Source organism: Erythrolamprus reginae, chromosome 1 (genome assembly GCF_031021105.1).
Source record: "Erythrolamprus reginae isolate rEryReg1 chromosome 1, rEryReg1.hap1, whole genome shotgun sequence".
Taxonomy (NCBI): Eukaryota; Metazoa; Chordata; class Lepidosauria; order Squamata; family Dipsadidae; genus Erythrolamprus; species Erythrolamprus reginae.
In genome coordinates this window covers 55,583,028-55,601,359 of record NC_091950.1, presented here as the reverse complement: position 1 = coordinate 55,601,359, position 18,332 = coordinate 55,583,028, and the positions used below count along the sequence as shown (strand labels likewise).

The window sequence follows — 18,332 nt, the reverse complement described above, 5'->3', positions numbered from 1 at the left end:
TTAGGTAGAGACAAAAATACAGAAAGAACTCTGGGCAAGTTGCTCCCTGTAGAGGAATTATAAACTGCTTCCTGAAATCTAATGGGGCAAGTAAACACAGTTTATTCAAATGATTTAAGCTGTGAATGTATATATTTGCACAAGATGAATATTTGAAAATATTGCCATAAGCTTTTTGTAATTTTTTTCCAGCAAAAACCCAAAAAACAAAAAACCTAAAGTAGACAGTTCTGACTTAAAATATATTCTTACAGAAATGTGATGTGTATAATAGTGTCATTCCATTTACCCATTTCACAACTGTTCTATAAGAAGTTATTAAACAAAGAAGACATGGAAAGGAAGGTACATGGAAGCTGCTTGCATTTCAGAATAGCATTTTAACTGGCAATGAAACCTCTGACAATTCCAGGCACAAAAGACTGGCCTCTAAGCTGCATATACAGAGATGAACATTAATCTGTGGACATTGGAACTTCCCTCCAGACAAATTACTCTACCCACTTTCTTCTTTGATGTTAATGGATAGAAATGGAAGAGTGGAATCATAAAGCTGAATTTGTTTAATTTTCTGACAAATTATGATTCTCCCTACTTTCTACTAAGAGAAAGAACTGGTACATTTACTCTGGTTTCCATAAGCTTTGTATGGTAATAGGGAGTTGCACAAATAAATCAACTGCAGATAAATTCAGAACTGTTATCAACACAAAGATCACAGAACAGGAACATCAGGAAAGCTGATCAGCTTCATAACAGGCTCAGTTACACTCTGTTCTTGCACAAGATCCCCTTTACATTGCTTTAAACAGGTCAAAAAAGGACATTGCTCATCCCTCTAACAGGCAATGAAATTGAGTTTTGTTTTTAAAAAGTGAGGAGAGGAAGCAACATACTTTCTAGTTTTCCTTTGAACCCAGGTTAAAAGAGCCTTGATTGCTTTCCGCTGATCCTTCACTGAAACTGACATGTTTCTCTCAACATTAGGTGTGCTGGGATGAGATGTGTCCGAATCAGGGCCACTTGGCCCTGATGACAGGCTAGATGAGGAGGAGTTCCTATTGAGGTTGCCTGTAAGTTCTTTTATCTGTAATGAAAAAGGCAATTATTAAGGTCAGAAATACAAAACAAAGATTTGTCATCTAGTCATGCTTCCCAGACAATCAGCTCCTTTCATTGCTTTAGACAAGAGACTGCTGGCAGGGACCTCTTCAGTGCTAAGACCCATGGTTCAGCTGAGGCCAATTTGGTGCATCTGAAAACAGCTGTCCCTGCCTTACATCACTAATACTGGCAACTGGCATTCCAATATATATCATAAAATGCATATCACCTTCCAACAGTCAATACTTTGCAGTACCTTGGCCCAGATCTATGCCAAAGTACAGGTATGGGTGCTGTAAGTAAATAATCCACAAACATGCTCACTTTAAGAGTAGCATGTTCTGTGGATCATTTCCTCAGCTTTAAGAGGTTACAAAAATAAATAATTTGCATATACGGTATTACAATGGGGACAAATGAATAAAACATGCAACTATTCCTTAGTAAAGAGTGTTAGCCATTAATAATGTAGTTGCACAGCAAAGATTTAAATATATACAATATGTGAACTGCTTTTGCTCACTACCAAAAAGGTAAACCTTTGAGTTTTTCTTTTTTAAAAATCATGATTATCATGATTGAGTTTTCCTGGAGGTATCTGTAATATGACAAATGATTAGCTTTACTAGATAAGTGGTAAAAGCAATGGAAACTGATATTTAATGTTTTCAAATGTAAAATAATGCACTTGGGGAAAAGGAATCCTCAATATGAGTATTGTATTAGCAGTTCTGTATTAGCAAAAACTTCAGAAGAGAAGGATTTAGGGGTAGTGATTTCTGACAGCCTCAAAATGGGTGGTCATGTGGTAGGGAAAGCAAGTAGAATGCTTGGCTGCATAGCTAGAAGTATAGCAAGCAGGAAGAGGGAGATTGTGATCCCGTTGTATAGAGCGCTGGTGAGACTACATTTGGAATATGTGTTCAGATCTGGAGGCCTCACCTACAAAAAGATATTGATAAAATTGAACGGGTCCAAAGACAGGCTACAAAAAAGGTGGAAGGTCTTAAGCATAAAACTTATCAGGAAAGACTTAATGAACTCAATCTATATAGTCTGGAAGACAGAAGGGAAAGGGGGGACATGATCGAAACATTTAAATATGTTAAAGGGTTAAATGAGGTTCAGGAGGGAAGTGTTTTTAATAGGAAAGTGAACACAAGAACAAGGGGGCACAATCTGAGGTTATTTGGGAGAAAGATCAGAAGCAATGTGAGAAAATACTTTACTGAAAGAATAGTAGATGCTTGGAACAAACTTCCAGCAGACGTGGTTGGTAAATCCACAGTAACTGAATTTAAACATGCCTGGGAAAAACATATATCCATCCTAAGATAAAATACAGGAAATAGTATGAGGGCAGACTAGATGGACCATGAGGTCTTTTTCTGCTGTCAGTCTTCAAAGTTTCTATGATTAATCTGTAATAAATCTATTCATCTAAATATTGGACAAAGTTGCCTTTCCATAAAAAGGTCTCTTTCTCTTCAGAGAAAGGATAGTACTGTATTACAGCCGAAAAGCCTGCTTGAGAACAAGTGCTTCTGCTATTTTCCTCTCAGTGCTACAGGCCTTAGTACTCTAGACCAGTGTTTCCCAACCTTTTTTGAGCCGCGGCACATTATTCATATTTTCAAAATCCTGGGGAACACTGAAGGGGGGGGGGGCTAAAGAAAAGTTTTGACAAAAAAAAATCTTCCTCCATTTCGCTCTATTTCTCCCTCACTCTTTCTCTCTCTTCCTTCCTTCCCTTCTTTCTCTCACTCCATCCCTCTTTCTTTCTTCCTCTCTTTTTTGCTCTCTGTCTCTCTCCCTCCTTCCCTCCCTATATGTCTTTCTCTCTCCCTTGCTCTCTCTGCCTCTCTTGCTATCTCTTTCATTCTCTGTCTCTCTTTCTCTCTCTTTTTCTCTCTTTCTCGGTCTCTCTTGCTATCTCTTTCTCTCTCTTTCTCTGTCTCTCTTTCTCTCTCTCTCTCTGCCTCTCTTTCTCTGTCTCTCTTTCTCTCTCTTCCTTTCTTCTCTGCGGAGGCCGGCGAAGGTTTTTCTTATTTTAAATGTTCCGAGTGGCAGGGGGATGCGGAGCCCGCATGCACACACACCCGACATTCCAAATCCTGGCTCAGCTGTGAGAAGAACGCCTGACCCACCTGTCCTGTAGCCCTTTCGCTGACAGCCTGGGACAAAAGCGCTCGGTGAAGGGACTGCAAGAGGGGCCGGGCGGGCGTTAGCAGCCGGATGAGGAGGACGAGAAGCCGCTGCAGCCACCCCCAATCCCCCCCTTCCCTGGGTACCTTCCAAAGGCCCCTGGAAAAAGGCAGGCAGTAGCAACGAGGCGCGAGGACAAGCAGGCAGCTTGGCGGAGGGGAAGCGCTGAGGGGCTCTCCTCCTTCCCCACCCCCGCGCTTCTCTCCAGCCCTGGCTTTTGCTTCGCCCGCAGATTTTCCCGCAATTCAAAAGGAGGCAAGAGGTGGCCTGGATGAAATTGCGGGGAAATCATGGGGTGAAGTGAAAGCCAGGGCGGACTCACAAAGGCGGGCTCAGACTGCATGAGGAGAAAGAGGCGGAGGGAAAGAAGGCGACGGCAGCGGGACCTGCAGCTCGGTGGGCGTCTCCTCGTGGGATGGAATCCTCTCTTTCTCACGCTACTCCCACCATGGCTGCGCGCAGTCCCTGCGCCCCTGGCTGAAGGTCGTCCTGTGGCTGGTCTTGGGCTTTACGGTTGCTTCCTGGTTCCCTCTCCTCCCACCGCCTGTGTCTACCGCCAGCGCCTCATTCCTCGGGCCGGAGCTGCCGCTTCCTTCCAGGCAGCCCAGCCACGCTGCCATAGAAAGTGCAGAGGTTATTGCCGCCGCCTCTGCTTCCACTCAGGGAGCCATCGTGGTTGAGCTGAGCGAGAGGAAAAGGCGCGGTGACCACGGTGGCTCCCTGAGTGGAGGCAGAAGTGGTGGCAATAACCTCTGTGCTTTCTACGGCAGCGTGGCTGGGCTGGCCGGAGGGAAGCAGCAACTCCCACTCGAGGAACCCACGGCAACGGCCGCCGGCTTGGTGGGAGGCGATGGCGGGAGACACAGGCGGTGGGAGGAGAGGGAACCAGGAAGCGACTGTGAAGCCCAAGACCATCCACAGGACGACACTCAGGCAGGGGCGCCAGCAGCGCCCCGCCCAGCTGGAGCTTCCCTAGGAGCTTCGCGGCACACCTGACTGTGTCTCACAGCACACTAGTGTGCCGCGGCACACCGGTTGGGAAACGCTGCTCTAGACCAAGAATCGTACATCCCTGAACATTGGATTTTCAGGGGAATCAGTAAACTATTGTATCTCTCTGCCTTCGTATAGTTGTGTTCCCATAAACTCTGCTTCTAGCTGTTGCCAAAATAAGGCATCACATCTCCCCACCCACCCGACAAGCATTCATGGAAAAATAACGTTAAGGGTATTTCTGCTAAATATTGATTACCTTATATACAGTGATGGGCTACCAAAATTTTTACTACCCCACTGTGGGCGTGGCTTATGCATTTTGTTTCAACATCTTTCAGTGCAAATTGGGTGCTCTGGGGTGGAGCTCAAAATTTTGCTACTGGAACTGCGTTCCTGACCGTTCCCGTAGGAGCCCATCACTGCTTATATATAACAATAACATGGTTTATGCAGTAAACCTCCTTTTTGGTAGAAAGTTACCAAATGATAGAAGGGGGGAATATGTCAGAATTTGGAAGAGATAAGAAGTGGCAAGGAGCAGCCTCAGTTTGGAGTCCACTGTTAGTTACATTTTATGAAGAAGGTATTTTTGGAATGCCATAATAGCAGTAAGGCAATGCTAAAATAATAATAATAATAATAATAATAATAAAATAATAATAATAATAATAATTATTATTATTATTATTATTATTATTTATTAGACTTGTATGCCACCCTTCTCCGAGGACTCAAGGCGGCTCACAGAATGCAATACAATAAAAATATGTGTTCAAATCTAATAGTTAAAAACTCTAAGCCAAAATCCCATTACATTAAAAAGCAGTTAATTAACTCAATCACATCCACACATAACATTTAATGGTCAATGCCAATGTCACTTTGCAGCAGAACAAGATAAACAACCTCATCTTTTAATAAGTGATACTCAGCACCAGGCATGGAAGACTTTGTTTTTCAACATATTTACTTTTTAACAGATGGTAGGGCGGAGAAATGTCTTCTCATGTTTCCTGGCTTGTTAGCTCCCATTTTGCCATTTGAAAATTTGGCTCACCTTTAAAGGAATAATCATGTTTAGGAAATAGCAGCTGAAATGGAGGCAGCTGGAAGGAAAGTAGTAAATGGCAAGATAATGGAAAGGAAATGATAACATTTTTTCTCCTTACCACATTCACACAGCTACTGTATAATTATCTGATCAAGTTTGGCCCATTCTAAACAGACAGTGTTTAGAAAGTGTTTGGTTGAAAATTATGCTCCAAATATCTCTCCTTTCCCTACCAAAGAAAATCTATTTTGATTTGGCCATTTTGAGGGGAAAACAAAGAGTTTAAGCATTCTAGTTAGATGTTTTTAATTGAATGAGTATGTATATTTTCTAGCTATAAAGTTTTGACAAAGCTATCAAAAATCCATTGTTGCGGAAAACTGGTGCAGTTGGCTGAGCAATTGGGCAGGAGGTTGGACTAGATGATCGACAAGGTCCCTTCCAACTCTGTTAACCTGTAATCTAATCTAATCAATTGCATCATCCTCATCATCATCTGACCAATCTTGCTTAGGCAAATACTGTATTTTTCGGAGTATAAGATGCAACGGAACATAAGACACACCTAGATTTTAGAGGTGGAAAACAAGAGGAAAAGTATTCTGAACCAAATGGTATAGTAATTATATTATTTAATAAAATACCAATGTAGCAGAATACTTTCTACAACCGTGTACACTTTTTACAAACTTGACAGATTTAAGACTTGTGCATTTCAACTCCCGGAATTCCTCCTCCAGTCATGCTAGCTCAGGAATGGGAGCCATTTTTTTGGCTGTTTTTTCACAAAAATGGAGGCATTTTTGCCTTCCTCAGTCCCCAGGAGTTTTCTGCAGGCTTCCCAGACCCTTTGACCACCCTATTTTTGCAAAAAAAACAGGCAAAAGGCACCTCATTTTTCACAAAAACAGAGGCGTTTTTGCCATCCCCAGCATCCAGGAGCTCTCTGCAGGCAGGAGGTGGAGCTTTAGGACAGCAAAAATGGCTGAATTCGGTGTATAAGATGCACTGACATTTCCACCCTCTTTTAGGGGAGAAAAAGGTGTGTCGGATGTGTCTTATACTCTGAAAAAATCGGTAATCAGTTTAAATCCAGAAGGCTGAATATTCCACTTAATACTTTTTAAAACAGATTCAAGAGAATAATAATGCTTGTGATTTTAAAAACCTCCCTTTGTCACCAATATGGGGTTGTCCCACTTCAAAACACTGTCCATTTTAAAGTAAAGTGGTTACTCATTGGCCATTGAGGAAAAACATGCTTACAATAGAGAGCAATGTAAATTATTTAAATTATATTAGTGGCAAGAGGACACAAATCTCATATGCTCTCCTCCTGGCTATTAAGTTTTCATGTAAGATGTAGATTTGTATGCCGCCCCTCTCTGCAGACATTCCAGACATTACCTCAGAACAGGATAAAAAGTGGATAGGGCCAAGGATAACACTTAAGTTTAACATAAATGTAAGTGTAAGTAAAATTAAATAACATAAACACTATGCAGTGTCCCAATATGTTAATTTTTTGATCTCCGCCAAAACAAAAATGACAATTTGTTGTAAGGGTTTCTACATCTGAGGATTGACAGGCTCAATTGCAACTTTAGCTGGGGCCTCAAGTTTTGCATCTCTGCTTAAAGCATAATTGGCAAGATGCACAGCATTAAAGTGAAGAATGCATTGACTGGCGACTGATCCAAGATTTGAATGAAAGCCAGAAATATTTAAGTCAGGGTGGACGTAAGTAACTAGATGAAGAAAACCATTTGTTTAAAGGAAATATCCTAAGAAGGAGGTGGAGGAAGAGGAAGGGAGAAAGGCTCAGAAGACGTTGCCATGGTCCAAATTTTGCAATGTTGTTACACAAAAAAGACACAGATGAGAGCAAGCATCTATTTAGTTTGCATCTTTTTTTGCATACCATCTGTTTTCTGTTGAAAGCGAAAAACATGAAACTATAGCATTGGAATTTTTTTTACCTGAAAAAACAGGATTATGTTCCATATCAGGCCCAGGACCATGGAGGAGTTCCCATCTGCTATTTCAGATGCATCAATGCTAACCAGCTTTACCTAAAGAAAAATGATTTGCATTTTTCAAAGTTATATTTTTAAATAAATGCATTCGACAAATAATTGTTTTTCAGTTAGGAAAGTAGAGAATGTATGTACCGTCTACATTTTTCAATTTTTGATCACACTGTGCTATTTTACAGGGCAATAGCTATTAACTACTGTAAAGGCAGTCTCATATACAGTGTGTACAGTAGCCCAAGCAAGTTTTGATGGGAACATGAATTACTATAGCAAGAGCCACTCCAGATAGGGTTGCAACAGGTGCCTGAGCTGAAGCTGGAAAAGGTCCTCTCTAGCCACTTCCTACCTGCTTTTCTAGCAGAAGCTATGAGTCCAGAGGAATGCATAAGTCAGAAAACTGATTCTTCAGGTGAAATGCTGCTCTGTCCAGAGATATTGTTGAAATGAACAAAGAATCCCAATGGACAAAGAGTTCTATGTTAGTAGGATTCAGCTTAAGCCCTTTCCCATCCAGCCTATCATTTCCTAGGTCAGGGGTGTCAAACTCATGGCCATGAGCCAGAGGCATCATGTGTTGGCCACGTCCACCCCTGGTTTAACAAAGGGAGAAAAAGTTTGCCATTAAGCTACTTTGGTTTCTTCCATTGACTTTGCTTGCCTGAAATCAGCTGGGAGGGTCATAAGTGGTGATCCCATGATCCTGGGATGTGGCAACCATAGTAAACAAATGGTTGCCAAGCACCAATTTTTTGTCATGTAATCATAGGAAAGCTGCAACACTTATAAGTGTGAAGACTAGTAACAAATCACATTTTTTCAATGCTGTTGTAGCTTCAAGCAATAGTAATAGCACTTAGACTTAAATACTACTTCGTAGTGCTTTACAGCCCTCTCTGAGCAGTTTATAGAGACAGAATATTGCCCCCAACAATCTGGGTCCTCATTTTTCTGACCTCAGAAGAATGGAAGATTCAGTCAAACCTGAGATGGTGAGGTTGAACTCCTGGCAGAGTTGAATTATCCTGCAATACTGCATTCTAACCACTGTGCCACAATGGCTCCACCAGCTGCTAAACAAACAGTTATAAAGCAAGGATTATCTGTAATTGATAGTTTTCCCTTCATTCTTTGATTGGCCTTTTCCATGAGGGAAAAATTCAACACAGTTAGACACAGGGAGAGTTGTGGTGCCATCACTTTGCCAGACACCAATTCTCACAGTGCTCTCTAATATCTGTGTATTTTTACCATGTAGTATGACTGTAATATTATTTATACTTCTTGTGATCATCTTTAGTCTCCCTTTTATTGATATTATTATGAGTATTATTATTCCATTGCTTTGCATATACCCTTCTGTACAAATATCAAATGCCTTGTTCTGTCTAATCATACTTGGCCAAATAAAGTATTCAATTCAGTTAAAAAAACCTGTCCCTCTGTCTAGGTCAGTGGTTTCTCAACCTTTCCAATGCCGCAACTCCTTAATACAGTTCCTCGTGTTGTAGTGACCCCCAACCATAAGCCTAGCCCCAATTCTCCCAACAGAGCTTTAAGCTGATTGGCAGGAAGGTCAGAGGGACATCCCTACTGTAAACACCTGATTGGTTGGATTGTAAAAATGTGTTCCAAGGCACCCGAATATAAGCTTTAGTTCCTAACATTTGTCTTTTCCCATATTCTTAGGCGACCCCTGCGAAACAGTTGTCTGACCCCCAAAGGAGTCCCAACTCCCAGGTTGAGAACCACTGGTCTAGCTGTTTTGGCACATAATGCCTTGTAGTACTGCCCCAAGGGAAGGAGTTGAAACAGTTTGTGTTAAGGATGTGAGGAGTCTACAGTCTATAGGTCCCAGCTTCCTCGTAACCAGTGCAATATGCACGATTTCTATGCAAGGCAGGCTGGTTGCAATTATTCTTTCTGCAGTAGGGGTGGTTCCTTCCGATTTGGACCAGATCGCCCGAACCGTTTGTGACCTATTGGTCATGTGACAATGGTGTCAAAGATCCGGTTTTGTGGGTGCTGGTTCATGGGCGCCGTCATCTCTTTTTTTAGAATTTTTGGGCAATTTTTCCTGTCTTTCGATGGCTTTTCTTCTTATTTTACTTGAAAACCCCCCCCCTGTTCTGCATTCTTAATTATCTGTTGAAGTTTGTACCTGTCCAGTTTGGTTGCTGTACCAAACAGACAGTTATAGAAATACAAATAACAGGCTCAATAACATTAAAACTAATAATTATTTTTTACTAAACAGCAAAAAACAACAGTGATTAAAAGTATGATTTTATAAACTTATAAATGGGCTAAGAATCCATATAAGATTTTGGAATTTATTAAAAAAACTCCTTCTGGTGGGCTTTTGGGTTTTTTTAAAAAAAAAGATTTGAAAAAATTGGACATTAGAGGAAGCTAGAGGAAATTAAAGATTACAATTAAAGGAGACAAGCACAGAAACTCTACTTACAATTACAGAATTAAGCAAACTATTCCAACATTGGACACATTGAATGATATTTTTAGCAATGGGATGAGAAGTTAATTTGAGCAGTATCAACAGAGACATCTGCTACTATGGAGAAAAAGATGCTATGGAAGAGGAACAAGTACTACTTGGGAAGATTGAGTCTGAGTTGAAAGTGAATTTATAAATTACAGGCTACAAGAGTTACATGTGAAAAGTTGCCACACTGGACATACAAAAGAAACAGTTAATGTTTTAATACTAAAAATGGATATACCAACAATAAACTAAGATAGTGACTTGGATAATTTTCCTATATTAGATTTACAAAAGAAGCTTGTTAAAGAATTTTGTGAGAAGCAACAGAGGAAAAAAATAAAAAGAAATCAAGTTTTATAAAAATTATTTAAATGGGACTAAAAATTAAAATTGATCAAAAGGGATGAATTTAAATTGGTTTATTTGATCAAGGTTAAAATAGATATATGCTGTTATCTTTGAAAATACTTAATGGCCTTTTGATGACACTAATATTGAACAGATGCTTTATGTATTTGTTTATAAATAAGAGATGGGTTATTTAAGAAAAGGTTTTTAAGTTACCGTATTAAAATTGTTAATATTTGTGACGAAGGTAGGAAGTTATTTATTTATTTTCTTTACTTATTTTCTATTTCTATTTCTTTTTCCTTTTTTATTTCTTTTTTGCACTTCCTACTTTCTTTTTACCCATCTATTTTATTTTAGCTTGTATTAGTTTTTACTGTTGTAATTATAATCTTTAATAATTATTTTTAAAAAACCAATAACCTGCTTGCCAATTTATTAAGGCAATTTGATTTTCCACTGGTTAGAAGCATGCCAAATTCATTGGTTTCATTAAATATCTCATGCTTCAATGTTCTCACTTTTTTCCTGAATATACTCTGTATGTATATATAGGTCAGTTTCAACCTTAATTCATGAAAACAACACATAGCCATGGTGTTTAAAACCTTACTTCTTGTCCTTTTTGACACAAATTCTATGATTAAAATGCAGCTGCATTCATTATGTCAAGCATAAACATGATAAACATCTTCTGATGTTGAATTTGGACAGAAGCCAGCTCCATATTGGTCAAACTGAATGGATGCCAAAGTACACATTTTATCTTGGGATTCCCTCCCAATTCACCATTACCCACTGCAGCCAATGATGCAGAAAACACTAGAGAACATCATAATATCAAGATATATAACTAGTGGGTTCAAAGGATGTATTAAATATCTTTGTCATGCATTGCCACAATGACTACTTTACCTTTTAGTTACATATGTGCATTTTTTTAAGCTGAAGCAATTAAGTTTATGTTGTGTATCTTCATTTTTGACCATTTTATGATTACACAAGGCTTCAAAAATGTATTGTTATATTTAAGTTGCATTTATTAGGTTACTCTGATCAATTTGTTCCGGCAAACATGCCCTCATCACCTCGAGGTTCGACTACTGTAATGCTCTGTACATGGGGCTACCTTTGAAAAGTGTTCGGAAACTCCAGATCGTGCAGAATGCAGCTGTGAGAGCAGTCATGGGCTTACCTAGGTATGCCCATGTTTCACCAACACTCCGCAGTCTGCATTGGTTGTCGATCAATTTCCAGTCACAATTAAGTGTTGGTTATGACTTTTAAAGCCCTTCATGGCACTGGACCAGAATATCTCCGAGACCGCCTGCTGCCGCACGAATCCCAGCGACCGATTAGGTCCCACAGAGTGGGCCTTCTCCGGGTCCCGTCAACTAAACAATGTCGGTTGGCGGGCCCCAGGGGAAGAGCCTTCTCTGTGGCGGCCCCGGCCCTCTGGAACCAACTCCCCCCAGAGATTAGAACTGCCCCTACTCTCCTTGCCTTTCGTAAGCTCCTTAAGACCCACCTTTGTCGTTAGGCATGGGGGAACTGAGACATCTCCCCCGGGCATATACAATTTATGAATGGTATGTCTGTATGTATGTTTGTTTAGAAAATGGGGTTTTAAAAATATTTTTAAACAGTAATTTAGATTTGTTGTAAATTGTTTTCACTTTGTTGTGAGCCGCCCCAAGTCTGCGGAGAGGGGCGGCATACAAATCTAAATAATAAATGAATGAATGAATGAATGAATGAATGAATGAATGAATGAATAGAACAGGGATCATTATAAATGTCAGAGCCATATGAGCTTGTGGGTGTTTGGAAATGTGAATATAACACGTTTCTAATGCAAATGGGGACTTCAAAACCCTCTCAGCTATCTTGGAGGCATTAGCTTTCTCCATTCATTTTTACTTCATGGCTTTTAAAACAGTCACTGCTTTTTAGGGTGTAATCAATTTACTCAAAGGTAAGATTTCAGAGCTGGGATTCAGGGTTCTCATACTGAAGCATATTTCACAAGACAAACAATATGTTTTATTTATCCCCAATAACATTCCCTGTAAGCAAAAACGGAAGCAAGGGAATTTCTGCTACTCCCAGTGACAAGGTTAAATGCCTCCAGTATTTCTTAAATAATAGTAAGTGTACTGGAATTCTCCCATGACCCTTTCAGTTTCTGCATAGCTGCACACCATGATAGTCCCTTTGAATCTCTTGTGGCTTAATATTTAAACTAATATTTAAACTTTCCTTACTGCCAAGGGACTTTTAAAATATTTTCCTATCTGCCTTTCTCTTAAAGAATTCAAATACAGTATACTGCCTCCTTAGGAGTAGAAGAAAGTACAATCCTAAGACACAAAAATACAATCAGTGACAAGGAACATTAAATTCTGTCACTAAGATAGAGTTGGATATACAGTGATACCTTGTCTTACAAACTTAATTGGTTCTGGGACGAAGTTCTTAAGGTGAAAAGTTTGTAAGATGAAACAATGTTTCCCATAGGAATCAATGGAAAAGTGATTAATGTGTGCAAGGCCAAAATCCACCCCATTTGCCAGCCGAAGCGACAGTTTTTGCATGGCTGGGTTTCCCCTAAAGTTCCCCTCCATGGGAAACCCCACCTCCGGACTTCTGTGTTTTTGCAATGCCGCAGGGGAATCCCAGCATCGTAAAAATGAGCGCTTCACTGGCAACGGAGGTCCAGATGTGGGGTTTCCCAGTGAGGGGAGCCTCAGTGAAATCGCAGCATCGCAAAAACACCGAAGTCCTTGAAATCCCACCTCCGGACCTCTGTGTTTTTGCAATGCTGCGATTTCACTGAGGCTCCCCTCGTTGGGAAACCCCACATCTGGACTTCCGTTGCCAATGGAGTGCCTGTTTTTGCGATCCTGGGATTCCCCTCCTGGGATTTCCCTACAGCATCACAAAAATGCAGAAGTCTGGAGGTGGGGTTTCCCAGCGAGGAGAGCCTCAGGGGACTCCCAGCAGTGCAAAAACGGGTGCTTCGCTGGCAACGGAAGTCCAGAGGTGGGGCATCCCAGCGGCGGCGGTGGGTTTGTAAGGTGAAAATAGTTTGTAAGAAGAGGCAACAAAATCTTAAACCCTGGGTTTGTATCTCGAAAAGTTTGTATGACAAGGCGTTTGTAAGATGAGGCATCACTGTATATTCTCACAAGCAGAACTGTTACTATAGGAAAAGCCCACAGACAACTGACACTTTAAGAAGTGCAACAGACTCTGATACTTCCATTAGTTTTGCTAAGTGGGATGCATTGGCTGCCGATTGGTTTCTGGACACAATTCAAAGTGTTGGTTATGACTTATAAAGCCCTATATGGCATCGGACCAGACTACTTAAGGGACCGCCTTCTGCCGCGTGAATCCCAGCGACTGGTTAGGTCCCACAGAGTCGATCTTCTCCAAGTCCCGTCAACTAGACAGTGTTGTTTGGCAGAACCTAGGGGAAGAGCTTTCTCGGTGGGGGGAACCCTCTGGAATCAACTCCCCCTGGAATCACACTGCCCTCACCATCCTCGCCTTCCGTAAGAGTCTAAAGACTCATCTATGCTGACAGGCTTGGGGCCATTAGACTTTAACCCCCTTGTCCGACGATTGACATGTATGCTGTTGTTGAGTGGGTATGATTGATTTTTAATAATGGGGATTTTAGTCCAGATTAGTGGGTTCATATTAATTGGATTTGGATTTGTATCGCATTGTTTTTTATATGTTGTGAGTCACCCTGAGTCCTCGGAGAGGGGCGGCATATAAATCCAATACATGAATGAATGAATGAATGAATGAATGAATGAATGAATGAATGAATACTATAAAGTTGGTTATACTATAAAACTTTCTATTTCTAAAACCTTAGCATCTTGTCATAGCAGAAAGATTGAGAAGCATACAGTATTTAGAATTCATGCACAAAAATCTGTGTCAAATTGAGGTAAGGCATGAGTCCACAATGAAGAACGTCTATTAATATTAATAATAATAATAATAATAATAATAATAATTTATTAGAATTGTATGCTGCCCCTCTTAAAATTTGCAAGTTGCTATATCCATGAATTCATGAGGATAACCTGAAGATTAAAACAAAAACAATTAGGAAATGGAGAATTTCTTACTGGGAGAAGTTTCCTGTGTATAACCATTGTATTCACCTCTTGCAGATTCAAGAACTCCCCTTAGATTAGGACATACTCTGATTATATTATCCTAATTTTTACTCTGCAAAATCCTCCCCTTATCAGTCACTTACAGGTATTATAAGCACCCTCAGGAGGGGTTGGGCATACAGATCAAATCACTCCATCTGTCCTTTAAAAAGTTCACTAGGCCTAAGAGCAGCTTCACCTTACATACTGAAGTTGAAGCACCTTACTATGACATATTAAACCCCTTAGCAACCATATAAGTATGTGTAAGTGAAGTATGATGTAACAGCACATGCAGAATTCAATGACATAAGAAAAATAATTCAGGAACACAATTACTCCCCACACTGCTGAAGCTTCATTTTGTAATTTTACTAGTTAGTGCCACACCTTCATCCATTTTTTTCTATCTGAAATTAAGTTCATTTTATGCAAGGCTGGCAAAGGCCTCCCTTCCAGAATCTATAATATAAGTAATTATACACTTGAATTATTATTATTTTTAAAATGTGACTGCCCAGGTTGGATGGGCAGTATAATAATAAAATCAACAATAATAAAATCAGAAACAATGGAAGAAAAATAAAGAAAAAACAGGGAACTAATCTATTCATCTATGCAATCTCTGGATGCCAACTATAACATGGGGGAATTGAAACATTTCCCCCAGGCTTATATAGTTTTATGTATGGTATGCTTGTGTTGTATGGTTTTATATAATGGGCTTTTAGATATTTCTTCTTCTTTTAAATATTAGATTTATTTACTGTATACTGTTTATTATTGTTGTGAGTCGCCCCGAGTCTTCGGAGAGGGGCAGCATACAAATCTAATAAATTATTATTATTAAATTATTACTTTTATCACAACACCCTAGGACAGTGATAGCGAACCTTTTTTTCCTCAGGTGCTGAAAGTGTGTGTGTGGGCTCTATCGCACACGCATGAGTACCCACACCCATAATTCAATGTCTGGGGAGGGCAAAAATGGGTTCTTCTGCCCCCTGGAGACTCTCGGGGGGTCGAAAATGGCCCATTTCCTGACTTCCAGTGGGCCCAGTTTTTTCACCCTCTCCAGACTCTAGAAATTTCTCAAGAGCCTGGGGAGAGAGAAAATGCCCTCTCCTGCCCTCCCGAGGTCCTCCCGGAGCTCAGAGTGAGCCAGAAATCAGCTGGCTGGCACGCACATGCAAGCTGGAGCTAAGCTAGGGCAATGGCTCTCATGCCAGCAGATATGGCTCCGTGTGCCACCTGTGCTACGCAGGGCATAGGTTCACCATCACTGCCCTAGGAAATGTCTGCTGTTTATAGCTAGCCAGATGGTTAAGAGTGTGAAGGGTTTACATAAAAACGAATATTTACGGTAGGTACTGTGCACTGTAGAATAACTTAATAGTGAAGACTAAGCTGTCAAAGAGACAGCGGGGGGGGCGGCGGTTGGGAGGTTGGTTATGTATAGTTGTTTGTGTTATGCTTTTGTTCTTTCTTTTTGGTTTTCCTCTTTTTTGTATGTTCTTAAATGTAGACTGAATAACGATTAATGTAACTATGTAATGATTGAGAGAATGTCTTTCTAAAATGTGTACATATTAAATAAAATTATTTTGGTTTAAAAAAAGAGTGTAGGGGGGGGGTGTCTGCTGGATCTCAAGGGGATGGATATTCCACAAGGCAAGACTGCTATGAAAAAGGCTGCTAAGTCCCACTAGATCAGTGTTTCCCAACCTTGGCCACTTGAAGATATCTGGACTTCAACTCCCAGAATTCCCCAGCCAGTGAATGCTGGCTGGGGAATTCTGGGAGTTGAAGTCCAGATATCTTCAAGTGGCCAAGGTTGGGAAACACTGCCCTAGATGACTACATTTAAGGGAAGAATCAAGAAATACCTTCAGGGAGAGGTAGACCTATAAATAACCTGGCCTTGTGCCATATAGGGGTTTAATTGATAACTAACATCTTGAATTGAATGAAAAACTGGGAGCCAATGCAGCTCAGATAGCAATGATATCACATGGCAAACCAAATGGTGTCCGTTTGTGTGCAAGTTATAACTTCTGGGTGGTTTTAAAGGGCATATAGATTTTGTTTTGTTTTTTTGGGTTTTTTTACATTTGGTACTAGAGAGGTACATAGTAGTTAGGAAGAAAATTGCCATCTGTGTTAAAGGTTGTTATCAGCTCTGCAAATAGCTAACGAATAAAGCAATAATTAAGAAGGAGAAATAATAGCGGTAGTAGCAACTTTGAAAGGTGAGACAGTTAAATGATACAATGTGGTACATTTGTTTTTGATACAGCACAATGTACAAAACACTTGGAATACACATGATGTATTCTGTTCTTTTTTAGCATTCTTTTTTTAATGAATGGCTGCCTGTCTAATGCTGCTTGGCAAAATAGAGTGTGTCCAAACTATTATTCTGTTGAATCAAAATAGATACAGGTAGTCCTTAAAGTACAACTGGTTGCTTAACAACCAAAGTTACAATAGACCTCCCCAAAGCTATTTAAGGCCTTTTTCTGGAGATAAGATAACTGTATCTCACCATGTGTTCACATGATTGCATTTAGGTGCTCAGCTACCAGCTCATCTCTATAGCTATTTACTGCACCATGTGATTACATGATTTTTGCTAATTTTTGATAATTATTTCTGATTTCTGGCAAAAAAAAGAGCATTGGGGGAAAGGATTCCCTTAAGTATTTATGTATTCACTTAATATCTATCATGGTCGCTTAGCAACCATCACAAAAAATGGTCATAACTTCAAATCCAGTCATGTGATGTCTCAATTTACAACTACAATGACTTGCAAGTATAATTCCGGGTTCAATTATTGTTGTAAGTCAAGGACTACTTATAGATGTGAAGTTAAAAAAAAATAAACTTAAGAAAGAATATTGTTTTTATATTCAGAAGATGAGTTTTTGTTTTATGAAGAGCACTGTTATTTTATATTGCATGCATAGTCTCTATACATTTCCTGTAGGATAGCTTTTCTCTAAATTGTGAATTACCGGTTCCCAAGCCACATTTTTAAGATTTCAGTCTTGGAAATTAAGAGGTCATAATATTCTGAAGACCTTCTCCAATTTAATATCCTCCAATAATTTTTGAACTTCAGCTTTGGCACTGTTCAAATAGCAATGACCTGACGTTGGCTGAAGATTATGGGAATGGAAATTCAATACATATGGAAGAAAGCTGTTTCAGATTTTCAGCTACTTGACTATTTTAGAACTCTGGCTATTCTTTAATAGAAAAGTATAATCCTTAAAATCCTGAAAATAGTTTTAAATATCAAAGGGTTCAATCAAAGCAATTTAAATTGTTCAATTGAGCCTGCCAATTAAAAGCATTTGTTGCATTCTTCTAATCATTTAATCCAACTGAAGTCTTTACAACATTTTAAAATTAATCTAAAGTAGATTTTAATATCTATTCTTTGAAATCAAATAGATTTTAATGCCTATTGTATGCAGACCTGGCATTAAGACATAATTATTTAGCACAAATTAATTAGCATAATTCTTGTTAACAAAATGAATCATAATCACACAAATTACTTACATTGCTATCCTCCAAAAATTTAAGGGCTTTTGCAATATTGTTCAGTCGAAAAATACGATGGGTTGAAGACTTGTACTCATGTAGCTAAAAGAAAATCAGAATGGGTTGAAAAAAAATCTAACAGTTCTTCATGTGATACCAATGTTTTAAAGCCCTGAATTCTGGGAAATTATTTATAGTACAAAAGAACAGATTTGAAGTTCGTCATTCTATATCTCAGCCAGAGATATTTGGATGAAATATCACTAATTCCTTCAAAATTTACCAATACTGTATATGATAATGACTGCAAGGATTTTAAATAACTTATTTTGGATAAGCCTGTAATTCTTGCTTTGGAAGAA

The 18,332-nt window shown here is 39.5% G+C and overlaps 1 protein-coding gene across 3 annotated transcripts in view; it reads right to left on the bottom strand.

Moving 5' to 3' along the window:
• Window positions 1–18,332, bottom strand: part of CLMN (calmin) — a 98,162-nt gene that overhangs the window by 17,774 nt on the left and 62,056 nt on the right. For all 3 annotated transcript variants that reach the window (XM_070752837.1, XM_070752853.1, XM_070752844.1), the window contains exons 4-6: window positions 17,989–18,072; window positions 7,336–7,428; window positions 897–1,087 (exon numbers count right to left, since the gene is read on the bottom strand). In XM_070752837.1, the coding sequence (XP_070608938.1) occupies window positions 897–1,087; window positions 7,336–7,428; window positions 17,989–18,072 (368 nt within the window). The remainder of the gene's footprint in view (window positions 1–896; window positions 1,088–7,335; window positions 7,429–17,988; window positions 18,073–18,332) is intronic.